General features: G+C 34.7%; 1 protein-coding gene across 8 annotated transcripts in view; it reads right to left on the reverse strand.

The window, feature by feature from the left end:
* Positions 1-24,762, reverse strand: part of dally (division abnormally delayed protein) — a 643,966-nt gene that overhangs the window by 12,247 nt on the left and 606,957 nt on the right. For all 8 annotated transcript variants that reach the window (XM_070111680.1, XM_070111679.1, XM_070111678.1 and 5 more), the window contains 3 exons: positions 8,455-8,578; positions 7,890-8,336; positions 7,111-7,300 (listed from right to left, as the gene is read on the reverse strand). In XM_070111680.1, the coding sequence (XP_069967781.1) occupies positions 7,111-7,300; positions 7,890-8,336; positions 8,455-8,578 (761 nt within the window). The remainder of the gene's footprint in view (positions 1-7,110; positions 7,301-7,889; positions 8,337-8,454; positions 8,579-24,762) is intronic.

Here is a 24,762-nt window from a genome sequence, read left to right on the forward strand (position 1 = left end):
TTATTTCAGTTGGCTTTCAGGTAAAATGATATGAAAGTGTTTCACGAGTAAATCTTCTCTTCTATCCCTTTAATGGTTATAGAATGTGAAAACACACAAATTTTTCTTTTAATATTCCTTGCTGTCTGGTAATGCCCACAATAGAAAGCTGAAGAGCCAAAAGCAGGCGATTCATGACTAATAGTCTCATATGTTTAACACCTAAAATATGCAAACCAAAGTTGAAATATGTATTCCATATACGAGTATACGGTTGCTGGAAAATTCTTTGTACCTCCATACATACTTATATACAAGCTAATAAAAATATCTACAAGCTTACAAAGCTTGTATTATTTCTACTCTAAGAGCAAAGCAGTGATAAGCAAAGGAGCCACACTTCTCACACACACTACCTGCATACATATATGTAACTATATATATACAAAGCACTTTTCTTCGAATGAAAATTTACAGCTGAAAACATTTGTATGCAATACACAGGCAATTAAAATCCAATAAATATGAATGCAAGTACATGGAAGGCGCCTCTATGCTTTTTGGACTAAGCGTTTTCATAAACTTTTCCATTGTTTTACAAATGTAGTTTTCATACCGTTTATTAACTACCATAAGCACAGCTACATTATTTACATAGCCTTGTGCATATTGTATGTATTCACGTATGTATGTATATGTGTGAGAAACTCGACTAATTTGGTCAGGCTTAATTCCTATGTTTCCAATGTCTGCGTATGTGTGTATATATGCATGTCTGTAAGCTCCCAACAACAATTTAAAGTAAGGCAGTAAGGCGCCTGTGAACTTGTAGTGACTAGGCACACATATTCTTCAGTTTCCACGAAGGTTTGGTTGAGTTGCAGTGATAGCAGTTGTTCGGTATAATTTACGAAAATGTAAACGTAGTACAGGTAATGGTGCTGTGTAGAGCATATTAATTAACTACGACTCATAGATGTGACTATAAGTATATACACGGACATCCAAACATATGTAAGTAAAATACGAAAACAATTGAAGAATTGAATGAATGCACATATGTCCATATGTATAACGTTCTGTTAGTTTACTTTGAGTTGTATGCTTCTAAGTCTGAAAACTAGTATGTGTGCATATACTATACCATATACTCCAACTGAGTACGTAAATATTGGTGAATATGAACATAAATATGTGAATGAGGGAGAGATTAATTAATTTAGTGAGTTGAATGCATAATGTAATGCAACTGAACCCGCAACCTGTCGATGGTCTGTTCATAATAATAAATACCTGTATAATATACCCTCCACGAGTGTTACAGATTTAAACAAATTTAACTGAAAACCGAAAAAAATATTAATTTCGGCTGTATAGAAGCTGCATTACCCTGTACTGTACGAATAAAACTTTGTACTATTTCTGTCTCAGATTATAAAATATTTTAATATAATTATGATTTACTGTGGCCTTGATAGATTATGAAATATTTTATTGTAATATAATTATGATTCGTTTCGGGCTAAATCATCAATATGACCTAGACATCTTGACAGACTCCCCAGTAGAGAAGAAAGAAGTGAAGCAACGGCTTTAAATTTAAATCAAGTATTCACCAATATGTAGGTGAAGTTGGCGTAGGAGGTGGCAACCTATCTCTATGACTCATTAACTTTTTATTGGATTGTCGGCGGTAGTTTGCGTCAACAATAAGTCTCATTACCTACCATACTTAAATCTTTCGATCATTCAATTTTTAAACTTATACCTATAATTGGCCACGTGAGAAGCAATCGGATATCAAATCAATATTCCTTCTTTTATGATAACTTTGATCTATGTCAAGATTTTTCGTTTTCCTCATTCGAGGGTCACAGAAGTCTAAGAACGAAAAATTGTTGATTTGTTAGTCTAGCGCAGGCATTTTGAGGTTGAAATTATACAAATATTATAAATTAATTATAAAAATATTATAAATAACCCCATATAAATTTTTTCAGATAAACTAAATTTAAAATCTATTACTATATAAAAAATTGATTTATTATTTATTCAATTATTAGTATTTGAAATTATTTTGTAAACATTTCAATAATTTTTTTTGTAAATTTTTCTAATCAGGTGGCAACGTCAATTATTTATAATTTTCAAATAATATTTTCTCAATTTTTATAATATAACTTTATTGATGTCTACTATATACTATAGTTTATTACCCATGTACAATTTTAATAATTCTGGCAACCCTGATCAAGCTCTGACTAACATTTCAAGCTTCCAAAATAGTCTAAGTGGTTTATGCCTACTGTTGTGCAGTTTCTAAATAATAATATAAAATATACTAATAATATACGAATAAGTGGCAACACCATATATTATATACTTTTGTAATAAATACTCCAGGAAGCAATTGATATGAAGATTGAATAGACTTTTATTTTATTTACAATTTACAGTTACTTAAATAATTACCAAACATGTGGCAATGTTGTTATTAATTTTTTCTTTCTTATTTTTATACTCTAAACAGGTATATTAAGTTTGTCACGAAGTTTGTAGCACTCAGAAGGAAACGTCGGAGAACCTATAAAATATATATTATACATAAATGGTCAGCTTGACGAGCTGAGTCGATTTAGCCATGCTCATCTGTCTGTCCGTCTATATATACGCAAACTAGTCCGTCAGTTTTTGCGATATCGATGTGAAAATTTGTACACATCCTTTTCTCCCCAAGAAACTGCCCTTTTGTCGATATCGCCGTTAACGGACCAATCTCAAGTCGATCAAACTTAAGTCTTTGTATGGAAAACTTTTTATTTGAGGTATCTGCATGAAATTTTGCATGGGTGAAGGTTATTACAGCTTCGCTGCAGCCGAAGCTAACATTTTGAATGCCATTTTTCGTTTTATAGGCATTTAAAATGTATTATATATTTATACATATAGTGTACCTATATAAGATGGGTCTATGTATAGATTTAGTTGATAAATATCAAATATATTTGCACGTTTATTCAATTCATTTACTGTGCTTCACAAATACACTTCAGATATCATTGCCCATCAACATTATTGTATTAAGAGCAATAATAATTGCATGCACATATTGCGATATCACGACAATAGATGGCGTATGCATAAATGCAATTACATGAACCACTCATTCGAAAGCACTTAAGTTTATTATTAAGCACACCTTCCGGTATTACAAACGAGTACTCGTTGAAAATTATAAGTTTAACTCAAACTTGACATTCAGACAAAGACAAAACTCAGTGGAAAATAAAAAAAAAGCAACAACAACAAGAATAACCACAATTCATTTAACTCAACACAAAAGCGCACTTATGTAAATGTTTAATACTTATAAGCACAGGAAACACGCTGCCTCATTGCTCATGCAACAACTTACGCTTAAATTAAATGCATTTTACGTGCAACGTGCCACAAGCTTAAACGGTTTTCACAATATATGAGACGCCTGCAATGCTCGTCAGCGTGGTCATCATTGAATAAACTATGCAGTCGTGTATTTGCATGTCCACTTATATAAGTACTCATATGAGGGTATAAAAAACTATATGCATGATTTACTATATGAAAGATTTGAAGGTGAAAAGTTGAACGCTGAATTTCATTTTAATTTATTAGATATTTAAAAATAAAATATGGTTAGTAAGTTTAGGCTTGAAGGTCGCAGGTAGTATAAGAATGCTATATGTGAATGATCGAATTCCAGTATTGGAGAGCAATGTGAGGTGGACTGTTTTTATACCCTGAACAGGATATATCTATTTAGTTTGCCACAAAGTTGGAAACACCCAAAAGGAAATTTTGGAAACTATCTGTACCTTATATAGTTTAGCCATACCCGTCTGTCTCTGTATACGCGAACTAGTCGCTTAGTTTTTGAGATATCGATCTGAATTTATGCACACGTCCTATTCTCTCCAAGAAGCTGCCTATTTGTCGGAACTACCGATATCGGACTACTATAGCATATAGCTGCCATACAAACTAATCGGTCAAAGTAAAGCTCTTGTAGAGAAAACTTTTCTATTAGACAAGATATTTTCAGGAAGTTTAGCGTGGATTATTGCTCAAGCCATTGCTACAATCCCCAAATAAATTGTTCAGATCTTATCACTATGGCATATAGCTATAAAATATATTATTTCCTTATTATTATTATTAAGTAACTTTAACTTTTTCCGAAGAGTGAGAGTAAAGCATCAAAATTTTACGTTAAAAGCGTTATAATACATTTTTTGTACCGGAAATTGAAGAAATGAGCTTAGTTTATATTCACAGATATATCGCTGATCGATGCTTTAGATAAAATCTATAAATAATTAAGGTATTCTTTATGATATAGTTTCAGATTCCAGTAGTAAGGCTTTGAAAGACTGCTGAGGCAACCAATAATAATTTACGATTTGGAATTTAAAAACATACTACGGGGAAGAAGAAGATTGTAACCCTTGACGATAACCCTCAAACCCTAAGTTTATTTAAATTACAGTTTTTCCTGGACGTTATCAATAAAATCCAAATTGGTCTCGTTTAGAAACCTTACTGTCATTCACAGTAGTCTCATCTTTTCATGGTCAGCGCACCCAGTGGGTGTCACTTTAGCAAAAATACTTTTGTAGTAGAGAAGAAATGCACTTGTAGTCCAGTGCAATTATTTTCAATTACACCCAACAATGAAATGAGTAACGGAATGCAGCTTTGTACTGACTTTGCCCGGTCGCTCATCTACCTTCCTCCTTCTTCTTCCCTACTTACATACATACTTGTATGTACGAGTACGTTTGCACATCAACCAATTTGATTGGCGTGTAGTGGCACTGTGTGGCACCAAGCTGGAGGATTGGCGAAAATTTTCGCTTGGCGATGCATAATAGTTTTCATTGTTTAAAAGACTTGCGACTGGCATAATACGGGCGCCATGACTACGTCCGAACGAACGAATGACGAAAGGTCAAATTAATGTGCATTAATCAATCATTGTCGAGGCACTTTCATAATTTATCAAAGTGGCAATAAATTGGTCCCTTTTGTGGTTTTTTTTGTTGTCGTTTGGATTGGTAGTGGAAATGTATATGTAACAAACGAACATGCAAATATTTAAATTCTCGTACCAAAATCCCTCAGCCCCCATAAACCACTCGTGTACTCGTATGTAATTAGTATCCCTCTTTCTATGTTTGACGAAAACGATTAGTGGAATTTGCTTATATAATTACTCAGCAAAATCCACAGTGTAAGCAATAAAACAATAGAATTTAATACGTAACACATACTCTCTATCTACTAAGGGTTTGTCTGGTTATTTACTATAAAGAAACTAAATAAGCCTAAGAATACAGTTCTTGAGCTGGAACGTCCCAGTTTCATATCAAAAAGTAGAGCAACGTCGACTTTTTTCTAAAATATGTAAGCTGTCGTCGATTAGCCTTGCTTTAGAGAGTAGTGAATCGAACAAACAATAACGGTTGCGGTGCAATCCCCCATGTCGTCTGATTTGTTTATACGAGAGCAGTAGATGCATTCCTAGCCATCATTAACGGTAGTCTTCAAGTGTTATATAATCACACTTATACGAAAACTAAAAAGTATGCAATCACTACTCCAAGTTTCACACAAACAACACCAAACAATGGATTAAATTAATTAAATCGATCGATCTCATTTAAATTTACAAGCATTCGAAAAACGAAAAACTTAATTATGCCACCTGTGTGCGACCCCTTTCTTATTTCGCTTTGCCACTTTGCCACTTTGCCGCTTACTGCTTTTTAGTTAAAAAAAAATTAAACGGAAGAAACAACAATCAAAATGGCGATAAAAAGTGGAACATTTACTCCACTTTAGTATTTGCAATTTCGGCCAAGTAAAGTGGGAGCCAAAAAAGGTGCATACGATTTAGCACGAGGGCAACGACTTTTTCCAACATTCCCCCACATATGGTTGTTCTTGTCAGAGCTCACATTGGCGAATAAAAATATTGGCAAAGCTGGGGATATTTAATTAAAGCAGAAAAGGAAAACAGAAGCGGCATAAAACATAGAAAACAGATTTTAAAGGGCAAGACAACATACAGTACAGGAGTAGAGTTCGGGTTAGAGAGGCTAAAATTTTTCGGCAATAATTTTGAATACTAAAACCTAATCGTTATACTCGTAATCGAATCCAATGCTATATCCAATAATACTTTAGTTATACAATATTCATGAATTTCACTTATAATCGGTCAAAATAATAATTCCTTCCATTATTTTCTATCAATATTAGTTTCAGGCTGAATATAACCTACTGTTTAGTGAATCATAATGTATGCCAATTTTATATCACATAGATGGAAATTTTAACGATTTTCAGTAAATTTGACATTATCAGCTGTTGTGATGACGTATGTACCATATATATATATATATATATATATATTGTATATAAGTGTGGTATATAGAAAATCGTTTTCTTTATACAGGTAGGTAGGTACACTATCTTCCAATACCGAAATGTAGTGGGAAGTGGGGTTTTACTCACCTAATGTCATGTGGCGCTGAACGTGGGAACAAGGATTTTCAAATACAAATATAGAATTGCAATGAGTACTTTATTCGAGCCGAATAAAGAAAAGGAAAGAAATCAGATACCAAAAAGTGAGTGCTACATAAGAAAAATATTTGTACATAGGTAAAGCGCTGATAAGAAAACATCGTATTCATCAACAAAAGTGTTTGTAATCATTAAAATTCGATTCGAGATTTGGATATAGTATCAGGACTAGGAGCTCTCGAGAATTTTTGGTTAATTTTTAAAATATTATCTTTTAATATTGCAATTGTTAAATAACAAAGTCTACTTACAGGAAGAGCTTTTAAGCTAAAAAGTCTTAACATTTTTCTATATATTATATATTTGATTATATCTTTATTTCTTTATTGGACGAAGCACTAAGAGCTCTGTAGAAAACAGTACCTAAAAATCTAAAAAGTAATAGTAATATTTTGATAGCAGCTAAGCTTAGAATTAAAATATATTTATATAACATATAAAGAATACTTTCAAGTGATAAAATATGATAATTTAAAAAAAAATTTTATCTAATTTTTGACTCACCTTCATTTCTAGGTTAGGCCCATTTTCCATAGCACGCATAATCGTTTCCGACAACTTAATATCTAGTTGTTTAATAGTTGTAACAATACCACTATCAGATCGTATGTGTGTTGTCACTAAATTTTGGATCGCATCCACAACATTGGACCAGGGGCCTTCCAATACGCCGGCGTATTGAGCCGAACAACCGCTGTAATAAGCAAAAAAAAAGAGGTTAATTAGTATTTATACTCTATTAGTTTTTGCTGCCTTATGTCAGGTTTGAATAATGGTTTTTTACATATTTGTGGGTTGATATTAATATTTCTGATTTTGGGTGATTTTAGTGTGGTCTGGCCCTATATGTTGGCTTCATTGGATAGTTTTATATGACGCAGTAAATTATGAATGTATTATGAGTTAGATTTGAAATTTCGGAGTGCTCTCAATTATAGTCGACTTCAAAAGTAGTTTTGATCGACAAAATATGAAAATATTCGACATAAGTACAGACTTCCTCCTATTCCTTTAGATAAAGTCAAAATTATTGAACCCGAAGTTTGTGTTCAATAATTTGGAGCTTCAGAAGAAGCGATTGATTTATTCAAAATGCATGCTTCGGAAATGTCTTATTGGAGTAAACATAATTCAACCAAAATTGGTTAAAATGAAAGCAAAGGTGAATATAAATTTTTAAACCTAATTTTAATATCTTTATTATTAAGCCAAACATTTTACTAGCAACCCTATAAATAGCTATTCAGCTAACAGCCATTATGCACTTCCGTCTCTATACTTACTGGAATACATTCATGCAATAACTATAGCACGGCTTCACTTGCGTCTTCTGCAAACCATTACAACTGGGACAGTAGCTCATTTTGAGCAAGTGCTTCTGACAGCTGTCGGTCAAATATAACGAATACAATTGATCAGTTTCGCTGAGCACCTCAGCACTCTGCTGCAATGAATTTAAGAACATTGTCGCTGTTTGTACACTCTGCAGCAAATTGCGTTTGATCTCCTGTGGTATGCTGCCAAACGGCTGTAGATCATCGAATGTGTGCTTCAAGCAATTGATATAATCCTCATGTAATTCGCCATAATTATCCTTGCTCAAGTGCACCGCCTGATGATAGGCGACCGGAAAGAGATTCACAAAGAATTTCTGTATAGCATCTCCCAGATTGCTCAGACTGTTGACGCTACCGCTGTTGATGCTGTTGCTGTTCGCATTCCTCAAATGGCTGTAAATACGCAAGCAAGAGAAGTTGAGTAATTATAATGGGGTTCAGAAAAGACAGTGAGTGTGAGCAAGAGAGAAAGAGATAAATGTAATTTAATTTAAATATCTGTCTGACTTACTTCATGATTTCGGAATAGAGTTGATGTATCAATTCACTCGATTGTGGCACCATGCGGCGGTAGACTTGTGAAAAGACCGCTAGGGTTTTATTCTCTGATTGCTCTGCCAGGTCTAGAACATGTTCTGGAAAGAAAAAAAAAACATTAAATCAATTAAGTATGTGCTCGTATTTTGTAAACAATGAAAAGTGATATTAAACTTAAATTATCAAATATGCTTGGATATAAAGTTCTTTGGATGTTAATAAAAAGTATAACCCTTGGACCGTATACATATAATGAGGACAAGGGGTTGAGTCACGACAAGTAGGGCGGCTGAAAATATGCATAGTTTTATGGTTCTGATACGGTAACAGTCAATTAGGCGCAACTTGGGTTTTGTTGATCATTCCATTATTTTTTTATGTCAAATATACACCACGCTTTCGAAGGCCAGTTGACGAAAATATCGATAAAATATTTGAAATCGTCGAGTTCGACCTTCATTTAAGCACTGTTTCGATTGCCCAAGAGCTAAACATGATGCAAAAATTCGTGTGTGTCAATAAAATCGATCCATTTCTGAAGATAATAATTATTGGTGATGAAAGGTGGGTCACTTACGACAATGTCAAGCGAAAACGGTCGTGGTCGAATTGCCATGAATCGGCGCAAACGGTGGCTAAGCCAGGATTGACGATCAGGAAAGTTTTGATATACGTTTGGCAGGATTCTAGAGAGTAATCAACACAAATATTATAAAGAGGAAATATTTGATGGTTTGAATTGAATAGGCTCCGAAACTGTTTTACCGATTTGGAAAGTTCTTTCATCGTTGATAAGCTATACTCCCTCCGGTGAACATAGACTATATTATATTTTCAAAGAAGTTAGAGATCCTTATTAGAACGGCAATAGTAAAACCCAAGCTGAAAAAAAATGACCAGCGACCCACTTGGCTGGGCTGCAACCAAATATGCGATGTAGGCGATGTTTAAGAGGTAGACAAGTGATTAATTAAAAAAAAAACCTTTTTCATTCTACAATAAAAGTTCGCTGATCGGTTGGTAATGCGCAGCGAAATTTTATTGTTGGGAAGAAAAAGTGAATATATTACATATATGTACTTATGTATGTACATACATTTTTCGCATGAAACACTCTGCTAAAAAAAGAAACGGCCACTTTTTGGCATAAATTGGCAGCGAAAATTGACAGCTGCTCAAAACAAATGCATTTACATGCATTATACATACATATGATGAAAAATTTATATTTCTGAGAAAGTAGCTATTTAAAATACGGAAATACTTTTTTGAAGGCTGTGCGTGTCAGTCTGTATGACATCATCGAACAAAATACTTGACAAAGGCTTGCCAATCCATGGGTAATTGTTAATTGGCGATCAAAGTCGAGCGCTGGCATCTTACTGTCAGCTTGTTTCTTAAGAAATTGTGAGCCCAAAATCCTTTTCAATGCTAATTAAGTATAAGATATACATATTCAGAGTAAAAAAGTGTCATAAAAAGTACGAAATTTCAATTTTAGCGTTTCAGGTTAATTTTCAACGCCTTCAAAATCTATGAAAATGTGCCGAAACTTTGCAGGTATTCAAAACAGGCAAAGCTGACAAAGCACTAACAACTTTAGCATAGCAAACAGTCGTCTGTTATAGCATTCGCCAGCCATTTCCGTTATGCTGCGGTGTGTCTAACAAGTTAATTGGGTGATGGAGGTAAATTAGGTACGGATGTGAGAGCTTTAATGGCAAACGCGACAAGAATGCCGATTCCGCCAATTTGGGATGGAGATTTTATGCTAGCTTGGATGAATGAATGACTGGAGATTATGCGTGTGCTTGTGTGTTGGTGTGATTTAGTGTGTGGTTTTAATTCGTAATAGCGTGTGATTTATGCGGGATCACGTTGGTATTTTTTGTAAAGGATTTTTTTTTAATATTTTACCGAAATGTGTGGTGCTTAAAGCACTTAAAAATACGCTTGCTTTGTGGCTGGAATGGCATGTGATTATGTTTTAAGCAACTATTTAGGCTAAATATTTATGCGATTCTATGAAAGGTTTGTTTATTTTCTTACTTTGTCTGACGCTCGAAAATCACTTTAATATTTCTACCTATCATGTTATGTTATGCTTGTATTTATTAACTATAGTAGAAGGTGATATATTTGTGCGAAGTGTTGAAGTATACATTAATGGACATATGAGGGAAGCTAGATAAATCGGTGAGTATTTAAAATACTTACAGAAAAACTAGAAAAAAAAACTTTAACTTGGGTTACACAGAAGCTATAATATGCTTCACAAAAGATTCCTTACCAGAGCTCAATTACGATCGGTCAGTTTGTATGGCAGATATATGTATGCTAAAGTAATCCGATCCAAACTCTCTTCGTAGATTAAAACTATCGAGAAGATATCTTGTCAAATAAAAAAGTTTTCCTTACTAGCGCTTGATTCCGATAGTTCAGTGCTTTATGCTATAGCAATCCGATAGTGGTAGTTCCGACAATTGAGCAGCTTCTTAGGGAGAAAAGAACGTATGCAAGACTTAGAACGATATCTCACAAACTTAGGGATTAATTCGTGTATATACAGATAGACGGACATCGCTAAATCGACTTAGCTCGTCGTGCTATATATATTTTATGAAGTCTCCGACGTTTCCTTCTGGGTGTTACAAACTTCCTGGCAAACTTAATATACCCTGTTTAGGGCATAATTTTGACAAAAAGACGGTTTAATACACACAATTACTGAATTTTATTGCTAATAATACAGTTGATACCTAGAGTTTTACTATGGTAATCAAAAAGATGATACTAAACAGTATCTTTAAAGTCCATTCAAAAATGGCAACGATCGAGAAACGGCTCTTTGTGTGTCAGAAAGTTTCTGCGGAAAAATTAACGGTAAATATAGCATTAAATAGGATTAGGGGTTATAGGAACTGTACTGTGACGTGAACATACTTGCACTACAGCAAATCGAAATGTGGGAACAATTTTGACTAGCCTTTAGAAAGACTATGTGGAGATAAACTCCGTGCTGCTACTAGCATACAATTATAGATTCGGCTAACCCTACTTTGTCGGTTTTAGATTTAAGCAATAACAGCTGTATTCGATTCGCCAAGCGTTACTCTCCACCAAATCGAAAAAAAACTGTACCAGATCCTCAAAAAAATTCGACTCGATAACTTTGTTGTTGCTTCTATATTAATTTTTTTTTACAAGAGAACAAAAGCGAGCTGGGAAATGGCGAATCGAAGACGGTTAATGAGTGATACTAAAGATGAACTATTTTTGTAAAAAATCTTTCCGGCGTCAGTCTTCAAAACAATTAGGAGAGGTCGAAGAAAACTCAAAACTGTTAAATAACATACTAAAGGTTGAATGCATTCACATTACTGGTCGCACCTAATTAAATATAGAGGCATGCCACCAAATGGTGCCGCCACAATTACAACACCCATACGCCGGCGATCTACTCCACATCAGCTGTGTTGGCAAACGCAAAGTGTGTGTGATGGAACAAGGGCCGTTTCGTGTTATTGTATATTTATGGTATAAAATATGGCAGTCAGTTCATACCGCTTCATAAGCTGATATCTGTTGATCGTCGCTGCTGATCGAAAGGCAATGGCTGCTGCGTAATTTTTACATGAGAAATGTATGTGTTGCACGTTCAATAAACTGACCTGTGGTTTAAGTGAATATGTGGCACCTTCATAAACAAATCCAAACATATATATATAGTATGTACACAGATACTTGAGAGAATGTTCCTGTGTATATATTTATGGTATGTATAAGCTTTTGCATCGCAGTGAAGATCTTGGTTGCAAGTATGAATATTAATGTACTCGTATGTATGAATGTCTCACTATCGGCTCGCTCGTCCATGGGCACTCGGTTTACATGCAAAATCAATGTTTTCACTGCATTTACACTTGTTTGCTTTTTATTTTCACTTCTTTAACTTCTTCTTTTTGCTCGTATTGGTGCTCGATTGCATGCAACACTCAGTTGCGATCAGTTGCAGATGTTATTTTTAACGTTGGCCTGTGTGCGCACGCGTCAGTGCTTGAACCAACCTACTAGCTGTGGGGGACTATGCAATTTATTGACAATTTGTATTGTGTTATGTCTTATATGTTATGGCGAAGATGATTATTTATTAATAATTTCGTTCGGCTGTATACATACATATGTATATTTCTCCACACGGGGCCATTGATGAAAATTCTTTCAGTAACTCAGATGTCTTTAAATTAGTAATAGTCTAGCACGTGTTCATAACATAACTGTGGTTTTCAAAGTTAAACAAATATTGTACCAGTCAGGAATTTACAATCACAGACAAGAAGATACATTATTATTAGATTCTTTGAGAATTTCATCAAGATTTATTACATATTGGCCGGACAGATGCCGCATAAAGTCAACTGGAAGCTCGAAAGTATTTATATTAAGATATGGCTTGACGCGATTTTATCCATTATTAGCACAAGAGCATGTTGTTATCACAAAATTATTCTCCCAAATTTCAATACTAAACTCACAGACTGACCGATATGTTCGGCCAAAAATCAGCCATAGACACTGGTTCCAACATATTTGGTGTTGAAAAGTTATTGTCCGATTTCGACAATTTTTTGACGTTAGATGGAATACCTTGAGGACAAAGTTTGTTATATGGCAAGTAGGAGTAGCTATCAACCGATTTCAGAGTGTATGAAGAAATGCTAAAAAAGATTTCTTCTCAGCAAGTTCGGCTGAGTTAGCTTCAGTGGTTTGAAAGCTATGGACCTTGAACCTTAAAAAAATTGTTTAGCTCACAAGTGCCTTTCCCTACTGCGATCCCCGGTTCCAAATTATGCGAAAGTATAAAAATAACGCAACCAAACCCGATTTCGTTTGGAAGTTGCTTTGTCCACAAGTTTAAGTTGAACGAGCGCATATCCCAGCTTTGGATTGTGGCAACTCTGGTTTGCAGAATGAAAGCATGTGGCTTAGATTAGTGGAAATACAAGTAATTAATTTCTCTCTGCCCCTTATAATTGTCACTAGAGAATTTTTATTCTATCATTAAATCGCATTAATTGAATGCTATGAATATTAGTGAATACACAGTTACTCCATAGTTCTATTGATGAATTATTGTTGTGGACATCATTTAGTCAATTTATTAATATTGGCGGAAGCGTTTAATTAGTTGTGAGTAAATTACACCACAAATTATTGCATGAACATGTAAGAAAACAGCTCTTCCTATTCAGTTAATTATCACTATAATATTATATATCACTATGGTATACAGATATTTAAACAGTTATAATAAATATAATTCAAATGTATATGGGATATATCCTATAATATAGTATTTATGTATTTAAATGACATTTCATTGTAGTTCAATTACTATTCAACAGATGGTGGCCTTAACTAATTCGGAACTATTCGTTTGTATATATGTATTAACCATATATGCAACGTAATTAAGCATGTCGAAGAAATCATTGTAAACAATTTTGCGGATCATTGCACAAAGCCATTGATACTAATACTGTTTTTCTATTTATTTATAAATCCATTTCTCAATCAATAAGTCCAAAACACAAAAAAAATATATCATAAAGTTAGTTATGGTGTATTATAATAACTGTTAATTTCGTATTTGAACGGAAATCCATTTTTTATTGACCTGCGATTATGCATTGTGACAAAAAAGTCGCATAGGGCCAAATCCGGTGAATACGGTGGTTAATCGATGGTAATGAACGAGTTTTTGGTCTCAAAATCGTTCACAACTACAGCTCGGAGCTGCTTCACGGCCGATGTTTAGCTTACGTGCTATCTCTCTAACACACGCATGACGATTTTCGAGCACGATTTCTTTCACATTTTTGATGTTATCGAGGCAGTCGAAATAAAAATTTCCGGAAACTTTCTGGTTACAATGTTTATTATACCGAAACTAATTTCAGACTTAAATACACACATAGTTAGTTGTTCTCTGCCGCGAATAAAAAAAGCTTTCTTGTTTCCGATTTTCCGATTCAACGGACTGCCCTCGTATTTAAAAATACTGTCAAATTTCCAGTAAATTAGTAAATTAGTATTGAATGAGTTATGTTCCGGTTGAAAAAATCGCGTCGAGCTTAACATGCGACTACCTAGCCTAGGTAGCTTTTAAGCTTAAAAACATTTATTTTTTATAATTTTCAGATTGTTGAAAGCTATTAGGTAAGCATAGGTGTAATTTAAAATCTAGTTTTCCTTATTTTATAATTGAATCTTTTTATAGCAGCTTATTTATTTGCCCCGCTTCTTGTCATCCACTGTGGAAATGTAAGTATGTGAGCTAATAAATATATTTATTAATGTTTCTTCAATTCTTTGTCTTTATTCTAGAAGTTCTTCCATTTAGTTTCAATTGCGAATGTAATCAATTTGCGATAAAGAATCCGTAGATCAATCGGCTTAATTAGATATTTTTCCGATAGAAAGGCAAAAATGGGCTTTTGATATTTTAAAATCTCAAGAGTATGCCGCATAAACGTTTGATTTATGGAATCAAACCATTTATAAAAATATTCATTTGCGAAAATTATCAACTAAAAACTATAATTTCTGCATTTATATTCACAAGAAAACACACATAATCCATTGTAAATGTGTAAATGCTTTTAATGAGCACCGAAAGCTTTTAGCCATCAAGTGCGCAGCGCTGCTCCCACCAACAAAGCACTCTGGAGCATTGCAGAGCCAAATCCGACTAGAGCATTTGTTTGTAATTTCATGTCGGTTCCTAAGTTGAAAATTGTATTAAAATATAGATTTTATTACAATGAACAGAGGAAGTGAACGAGTACGGCAATGTGTGCCTGCGCTAGCCTGCGTGTGACTGTGTGTGTGCTATGGAAATCGCATCGCTTTCAACTGCAAATTAAATGCAAATTCAAATTGCCAATGATTCTACTCACACCAGCAGCGATGCATAGAAGACCAGGCGGAAAGGCAGTGAAGCATAATACGCACAAAGAGTCCATACCACTCTTAGCTTAGTGATGCTCTGTAAGGAGCTGGTGCTCTACAACGACGGCCATTTGCTGATGAGTCAGTATACATATAAATAGAAATGGGTGTGTGTTTATGCAACCGATATTACGAGTTGGCATCGTTACAGTGAACTGCGCTTCGTCTGTCAGCATGGCGAATGCATCTGCTTTGGAGCATGCCAGGAAGACACCGTTAAACTGGTCGACGGATTAAGAGTTCTTGCAATAGGAAAAAATAGTTCTGCTTTTAAGATGCGCTTGAAAAGGTTGTGCAATAGAGTTGAAACTCTAACAGATAATACGCTAAGATGGTAAGCGCAACAGCAATAATACCATTTCAAAAGCAAGAACAGCTTCGCTTACATAAGCACCCTGCAAGGCATTCATTGCTTTCAAAGCTTTGAAGCTCTGGCGCTCTTACTACTGTTACCAGTTGCCATTCACCTTATTTTTCACATAAGAAGTCTTAGATAGTGTCAGTTGTTTCATTTTACCAACTTTATTATGGGTAGGACTTGCAAGGTTCTAGGATGATATTCAACAATCGCAGACAACTTCATTTAGAATTCTATTCTTTCTAATATTATATTCCTCACTCTCAGCCCAACGGAAATCAAAAACTGTTGGGAAAAAATGCTGTAAGAGGCAATATCGTTTTCGAGAAAATTAAATTTATTTGACAAAGTTTTATTTTATAATTCAACATAGGTTCTATCGTGGGCTGTATACTGATTATTGCAAATTTCCAACTTTGCGAAACCATTCTTGAGACACGATTACTTTTGAATAATATTCATCGATTTCCTTTCAGCAAGCATTTTCATGTGGTTTGAGAGCAGTAAAAATATGCTGAGAGAATTTTCATTCATTTTTTCAAAGTAGTAAAACTTTCGTCACTCAAAATTTTGTATTTCGCGAACTGTCCGACAGCTTTTCCTACAGTGCCTACATATATGTAGATTGATATATATGTATTATTAACACTGCTTAGTTCTATTTTATTTTTTACTTTAATTTTCTATATTCCCGCTTTGTTATTTCCTTCTTAAAGTCCACTACAGTCACGCTCGTGTAAATGCAATGAAAGCGTGTGGTGTTGTTTTTGTTAATGTCGGCATGGGACGGAACTTGTTCGCTTACTGATTCGTGTAGTCCATGCATTAGCATCACCGATGAAATGGCCAATTCTATGGTTATGACGTTTCTATGGCGATCTGTATGGAAAGTATTTAAATTAACTTGTGAACGAGTGGAAACCGTTTCGTGTGAATTAATTAATTAATTAGCGTGTACCATGGCGAAAGGAAAAAAAGGAAACATTCAGACCAAGATACATCGAGTGAATAGAATTAATTTGCTGTGTATGAGCGCGTGTTTCTAAATATATGCACATAATTGGATTTGTTAATAAAGATTTTAATCTAATAATATTGGGATTAAGATAAAATTAAATGAATTTGAACGTATTGATTTATGGCACTTTTAATTTGCTTGGCAAGAGAAATATTATATAAAGAAAGGGGTATGCACATAAAAAAAATATCTGAATAGTGATATACAATATATTTTAGAAAAAATATTTTATATTCGGAATAGTTAACCAAATACAAGATAGTTGTTCAAAGTAATTGGTTGCTAAAAGGATCTGCCTACCATATAGAGGGTTCAAAATTGAAAATTGCGTAACGACTTTCTTATAGAAGATGTTTCTTGGTATTCATTCCCGAGTATACCTATTTCTTAGATGAAGACGCATCTTATAAAATCCATTAGTCGATTTGAGTTGATTTCAAAAAAATATAGAAGAACCTCATGCCAACATCTATTATGAGTATAAAAGTCATTCATGCATAGAGTTGGCGAAGTAGGCTGGCAGAAGAAGGTACAGCATCCTCTCAGAAGGTTTTTAAACCTTAGAAACAAACTTGAAAATTTATTGAGCGAACTTTTTTTTTTTGAATTTTACAAATCAATGAGAAAACATCATTATAAATTACAAAGCTCATAGTCTTATAGGAAGTTTTTAGCTCTACAAAATATACAAACTTCAACTGTGAATATCTTTTGAACGATTAAGTTTACCAAAAACGGTAGCAGACCATTTTGTAGAGCATACAGCTTACTATAAAATCCATAAAAAATGTTTTTAAGTATTTGGAAGCGAGAAATGAATCTTTCTATTCGATCATAAGAAAAAAATAGTTAACGAAAAAGCGGAGGACCTTCCCGTTACAATCAAGAGCTGATACTTGGAGAGCCTTTATTAGAGGTGTCTATCAACCAATTTTTCGGAATATTATGTGAAAAAAAAAACATTCACCCACCTTAATATAAATGTTTCTATATAAGCTCAGCAGTCATATACCCACAAATAACGGTGAAATCTGCGATCTATTTGACGCTCCGGGTCCTTATTACCACAAACCAAGCAAGCAATTATGCTCAAACGCGTGTTTACCAGTCACACATACACACATGCACATTAAATGCTTGCAGCGAAGCTTTTCACCAACAAGTTACCAGCATAAATGTGGCACCTTTGCACTCACCGGCTTTGTTGTGAGGCATTTATTTAACAGATTTAAATTTTCTCTCAGCCGAAAGCAATAATTTTTCAATTTTCCACAATAACATAAAAGGCTGACAGCCAATTAAATTACTAGCAAATAAACAAGACACACAGAAATGGGCGGCGTTTTAGCGAAGTGATAGTAAATATTAAAAAATTTTGCAGGCGATGTGGGCGTTCCAGCAATGCGGGTGGGTGGCACAGTGCGCCTGTGATGTTCAATTAATGAGGAAAATTGAAGAGCACTCGAGAAATATTTTATAAATCGATTATATACATAGCATGAATCATTCAAAGCACACACGCTTGAACTCTGTGGATGCCACACAGCATTTGGTTAAAGAAAATTATTGAACAAAGCTACGCTTTGACTTCCTTTCAACCCAACCTACCGCTAGCAAAAGCGGAATTCCTTATAGTGTAAAATTTAATAGCTTTGTATTTCCATGCAACTACAAGCAATTGCGCACAAGAAACAAGTACTTGACTCCACGTTGCAAGTACGCTCATCAACTCTCCGTATTGCCTGTGGCATGTTGTTGGTCGGCTTAGTAAAGTGAGTAAAGTAAGGCTAGTTGCTTAAGCTGCATCGCAATGTGTTTCAACAAATGCAAAACATTTGTGCCACACACAGCTGCAAAGTGCCATGCCTTGTTGTTACAGCTGCCACCAACAAATGTGGCAACAACACACGTTGTTGGTCGGCAGCATTAAAACTCCAATTGAATTGCTGAGAAATTTCACTACAACAAAGCAATTTCAATGGCAAGCATGAGATCGTGTATCTGTGTGGTAAGACAGCAAAGTGCCTGCCACAAACTGCTGCAAGCCAGCAAAGCTACCAAATACCATGTCGGTCCTAAAGCAAATGCCCCCTATGGAATGTCTGGGCAGCCTATAAATGTAAATACCGAAACCAGTTTTCCAGCACACAAACACACACCTATAAATATGGAAGAAGAATACCTTCAGTGGCAATGAGAATATGGCAAGCAACGTAATCCAAAATGCCACAGCGTCTAAGATGTGCACTACCTAGAGGTATGTAGGTAACATGCATCGAAGCTGCCAAGCCGCATCTTACCAAAAATAAGCGCATAAAAGCAAAAAGGTAATAAAAGTAGACAAGAAAAAGAGGAAGAGCAAATATTCGTTTGTCTGCCGCGTGGAGCTGTGAGTCTGGCTCCTGCGCATCATGCATCTTCGCAGTTAACTAGTCAACCAAGCAGACGTGTGGCATGCTACAAAAGCGTTGAGTAAAGTTCTTACGCCGGCTGCGACGGATTAGAATTTGTGTGAACTCAACTTCATTATTCGCATTTCAATTTCATTTGGTCGTCATTATTGCTGCGTTGCTTTCGATTTCTTGTTCTTCCATTTGCGTTTGCTTTGCTTAACTTTTTCGCCTTTTCAATGCAATTTCTGTGCACTCATTGTGCTGTTGACGGATTTTTTTACGATCTTCCTTCCTTCAGTTGAAGCAGCTCTTTGTGCCGGCTCCAGATCTCCAGTGTTCTTTATTTGGTTTTCTTACGATTTTTTTTTTGTCTGTTTTGATTTGGTTTTTTTCATTTATTTGATTTTATTTTTCTCTGTTTTTATTTGATACCTTTGCTTGCCTTTGTTTTCATTTCTTTTTTTTTTGTTATGCAACTTTAGTCATTCAACCGAAAACTTGTACGCTTAAGCACAGCTCTGGTCGCTGTTATAAACTTAGCTCATTTTGCTCGCTTCCTTTTGTTAACGTACGCGCCGCTCTGACTGCAAACCGTATGTTGATGAAAATATTTTTAGATTCCCACGATATAATGGCCGATTGGCCTCTGAGTAACTGGCTGCCCAGCTCATACATATGGTAATAAAGTATGAGCAGCAAGGCAGAATCGCTTGAAAGCATTTCTTTCGATTTCACATTCTTTGTACACCCACAGGAGGGTCGCCATTGGTACTTTTTGCTAAGTCTTTTTCTTCTTATAAATAGCGAAGTTCTGAACTTTTTTCATTTTGAGATGTAGTTAAGTAACAAACCCACATGTTTAAAACGATCTTAGTAATATTACAGATTTGATGTTTGTACCTGGCATCGTTGTGATTATGGAGATTATATCATATCAGTTTGCCATCGAGCGCGAAAAGATTTTAACTCAAAAATGAAAAACCAACCAACTACCGAATAATAAAAATTAAAAAGAGTGAAAAAGTTTAGTCTTAAGCATATAATCATTTAAATTCATTAAAAAATACAAATTTAATTTTTAATCCAATGAAGATAGATCACACAAGATTGAGAGTCAAATATTTTATATTAGACAAAATATTTTATATCAACGATAAGTTTTGAAGAAACTATCTTACAAGAGCCCATTATGAGCTGCGAAGTAATTTTAGACGTTATACCTCAATAAGTTAACTATAAATTCAATTATAACCTGATGTGGGTTGATAATCCCGCATAGATTTTGGTGGTGCTGCTGTTGTTGTTGTTGTTGTACTGCTGGGGCGGTCTGATTTTCGCGCCTTTTTGTGTCCGTCCGCGTTGATATCTGCTCCTGCCTGCTGATTTGTTCTAATTGGAATTATGAGCTATGTTGGTGCTGTTGAGCCTTTTGCATTGTCCTCTAATTCGTATTTATACGAGCTTGGAGAACAATGCAGGGATGTGTTCATTTGGTATGAACACTCAATATCAACCCAACTCAATAGGAACCCAACTTTTTCTCTTTTAATATTGCAAGTCTAAGTTTTTTCCAATGACCATTTTCCTAAGATATTATACAATTTCTCTAAACCTTATTTGTAAAATATTTCTGTAACAAGCCAATAGTTCTGAGCAAATAAAATTTAGATCTGGTTTGAACCGAAAAAATTTAGATTCAAGTGTACGATTTATAAAAATCGAAATAAAATCAAATTGCTTTGTAAAGCAACCTAACCTCACTGAATCACGTTAGTTTGCAATTTTATTAAGCTCAAAATATTGTATTATATCTCGTAATATAGAAATATGTATGTATACACTTTCTTACATCTGTAATTTGTGTCTACAACCGCGTTTCCTCGCCTACCACGATTATATAGTCTACATTTCACAGGCATGCAATAGCATAGTCCAATTCTTCACTGATATTAACCTTTGGAAATTTTCTTGTTTTTGCATCTATCTTCTCATTTTAATTAATACAATTCTTTTTATAGTTAGCACGTTAGTTTCTCTACAATGTTTTTTATATCACGAAAGTTAGATCTTTAACATTCCCATCAGCAGTGCTCATGCATTGCGTGGATAGTTCATTTTATCAGGCAACACTCCAATTCTTGGCATTTGCTTGAGCCACCGGTCACACCTAATACTACTAGTGTATATGTGTAAGTTAAATCTCATTATCCGGCCGTCTTTTTGGTACTTCCCACTTCATTTTATTTTCATACATAATTTTCTTGGTTGTTTTTCTTTGCCAACTCTCTGCTCTTACTATTCTTCTAGCATTTCTTTATTTGAAAGTCTCATAAAAATTCCACCAGTCAAAATGGACCTGCAGCATTGTCGCACGCATGCTATAGATATACCGGCAGCAATGCCATTCTTCTTCTTCATATTATTCAACGTTTGAAGAGGGCATAATAACCTGCAAGACTCCAGGTTCCTCCTGCCGCAAGTTCAGTTGCCACAAGTTGTGATTGTCGTTAGCCAAGTTAAGTAGTCGGCGCTGACTCTTTGAGTGCACAAAGCGTGGAGACGCCATTGTGGCAGACAGAAGACTTTGTGCGAAGACTGTGTGGCATTGTCCACAGCTGCAGGCGTTGTGCACCGCTTGCAACATCCTGAGCACGCCGTCAACCGCTGCGACACAAACGTTGCTACGTGCTGCCGGCCTGCCGGTAGTTCTTAGCTCACATTCTATATATTCTAAGTGAGTCTGCACAGATTTTATGGATGCAAACCAAGTTGAGCGAACATTTAAAATATTAAAATTTATTGAATGCTTGCCAGTCTTCGAACCGCTGCTGGCGCTGTTTGCGTCCCCTTGACGGGGTTTGAGGCTTATTTGCAGTTGTGTGGCTTTTTTTGTAGGAAAGTGTTTTCAAGTTAACAGATTTACTGTTTATTTGTACTTATTCTTCAGCTGGCCTTGTAATTGTGAGTCTTCGTTGGTAATTGTGTAGTAATTGGAGATAGTAAGAAATAAAAATCTACTCTTCACTCAGTGTTTAATTGAGAATATGAAAAGTTAAAACATTATTCTGTTTTATATACTTAAAATAAATCAAATTCTACCAGAAGACGTACAGAGTATACCAACCAACATACGTAGTTTTCGATTATCAGTGAAAATTGTTAAAAGCTCTAAGTATTCATTATTATTCGTTATTAAGTAATCATTACTTAAGAGTCATTTTGAAATTATGAGTAGTATTCAGAAACGGACGACACTTTGTCGAAAATTTTGAAAATAAGAGGTTATGAATTCAACCGAACTTTTCGGAATTTTTTCGGAAAATTCAAACTGGGATGGGACTGGGAGGGAAAAGGAAGGCGTTAAGCTTGTGGTGAGAATATACTATCAGAACGGAAAAATATATTTATATGAACTGTATATATCTGCTTTCTATGAAAATTCAGGTTGATTTCCTAGTAAACCAAAAATTTGCCGACACTATAGCCGTTCAGGCTTAACCATGAATAGTCTCTTAGGCTTTAAAACTGTAAAAAAACATCACGTGTTTGGTGTAATATGAGTATTGACGAAAACAATTTTTTTGGTGCACTTGATAGGATAAGAAACTTGTTTATATAACTGGGTTAAAGCAAACTCAGTGTTAGTATAGAACCTATATATTTATTGAGAAAACACGTTACTTCTCTCTTTAAAGGAGATTCTAGTTGGCCCCGACTTGATCTTGAGATGTGTTAGCAGAAAGAGGCAATACTTTGATTATAAATACTTACTACTAGTTACAGATTCTTAAACTAAGAATAGATTGAATTAAATTAACTGAGACTGAGTTACTGAGCATATAATACCAAGAGTATATATTTATAGTTTCAGCTTCAAATATTTGCAAATATTTGACTTTCATGTGCATAAAGACTCTCAATTTAAACTCAAATCATACATTTGTAACTAATACCTACTCGTAGACAGCATATTTGTTTATATGCAAAATGAGCGCTTGGCCACAGAGCAATTTACCCAAATTCCATGTCTCTTAGCGTAAGCACCTTCATTAAAAATTTAATAAGTAAGCACATGCCGTTGGCACATATACAAAAACACAACAATCACACCGCCCACATATACAAATACATATGTTTGTTTAGTACATCAGTAAATGCGCACCGACTGCCTGTTGTGCCCCATCACTAACTGCACGAAATGTTCTAATCATCATTTGCATATTTCGCATCTTTGCCCAAAATTGGATTACGACCAAATGAGAACGTCATTTAAGATAGAGCTTGTGAGGTTACGTGTAATCAAATATAATTTTAATGTTCTAGTTGTAGAAAGTGGTGTGTGAGAAGTTAGCTATTAAATAAGCACGTTTATTTATAGGACTGTTGGGGTTGGTGGAAGAAAAACAGTTGATATTCCTAGAAGAGAACTCAACTAAATATCTAAAAATAAATCTATCAAAGAGCTTTAAGGACCAAATTTGAGAGTATGAAATTCAGAATGAAGGTATTGTGGAACAAGGAATTATCTTAATATTGAAATCATACTTCACTTCGTTTGTCGTGGGCTTTAACTTTGAAAATTAAGCAATAGAAGGAAGGTTGAGTACAACCGAACCTGGTGCACATAAAGAGTTGTCTTGGTTTCCAAGCGAAGCGGTTTTACAGAACTTGAGCGTGGACCTTTATTTCGATCGATATTTTTTCTCTATATGCGATGTGTGGCTTTGGATGAAACTTATTTATGATTTAGTGGTGGGTTTACTAGGAAAGAGAACAACTAAAAAATACCTCTTAAATTTCTAATTTCTTTGGCAGTTGATTACACATCACAATTTTAGGTAAAAAGCAAAGCAAATAAATATAAGCTGTAATTATCGTTTATGAGTCTGTAAAATATTTGCGTGGTACCAATACAAGGCTAATAGAACCTTTTTGTTTCAAAATTTTTCGAGAGCCAAATTGAAAAGCTTTATTGACCCAACTTGTAAATATTATATTAAAAAATATGTAGTCAAATTTGGTTGAAGACAATAAATTTAAAGGTGAAAAAATACATAAAACTGCTGCTCATTACAACTATTTTCTTTTATAAGTCAAATGTAACAAAATTATCATAATTTTTTTCACAGCACTGAGGTACTTTAGGCAATTCAAATGCTAATTCAAATGAATGAACCGAGAGTGGATGTCACGGCGTATACGTAATATACGCACAGAATAAATTTAAGCGCAGCATGCTGTCTGGTTAACAACCGCGCAGTAAAAGAGCAACAACAACAATAACAGCGAAACTATAATAAAAACAACACGAGCACAGCTACAACAACAAGAACAACAATAAATATAGTAATAACAAAAACTATAACGTAGGAAACTGCGCTCTAAAAACAGCACTGACCAAAACAAAAACTACAACAACAACACCAGCAGCAATCATAACGCGTGCAAATGAAAATGTGTATTAAACTTAAGCAGGAAATTGCGCATTTCATACATTTAATG

This window comes from Bactrocera oleae, chromosome 6, assembly GCF_042242935.1.
Source record: "Bactrocera oleae isolate idBacOlea1 chromosome 6, idBacOlea1, whole genome shotgun sequence".
NCBI lineage: Eukaryota > Metazoa > Arthropoda > Insecta > Diptera > Tephritidae > Bactrocera > Bactrocera oleae.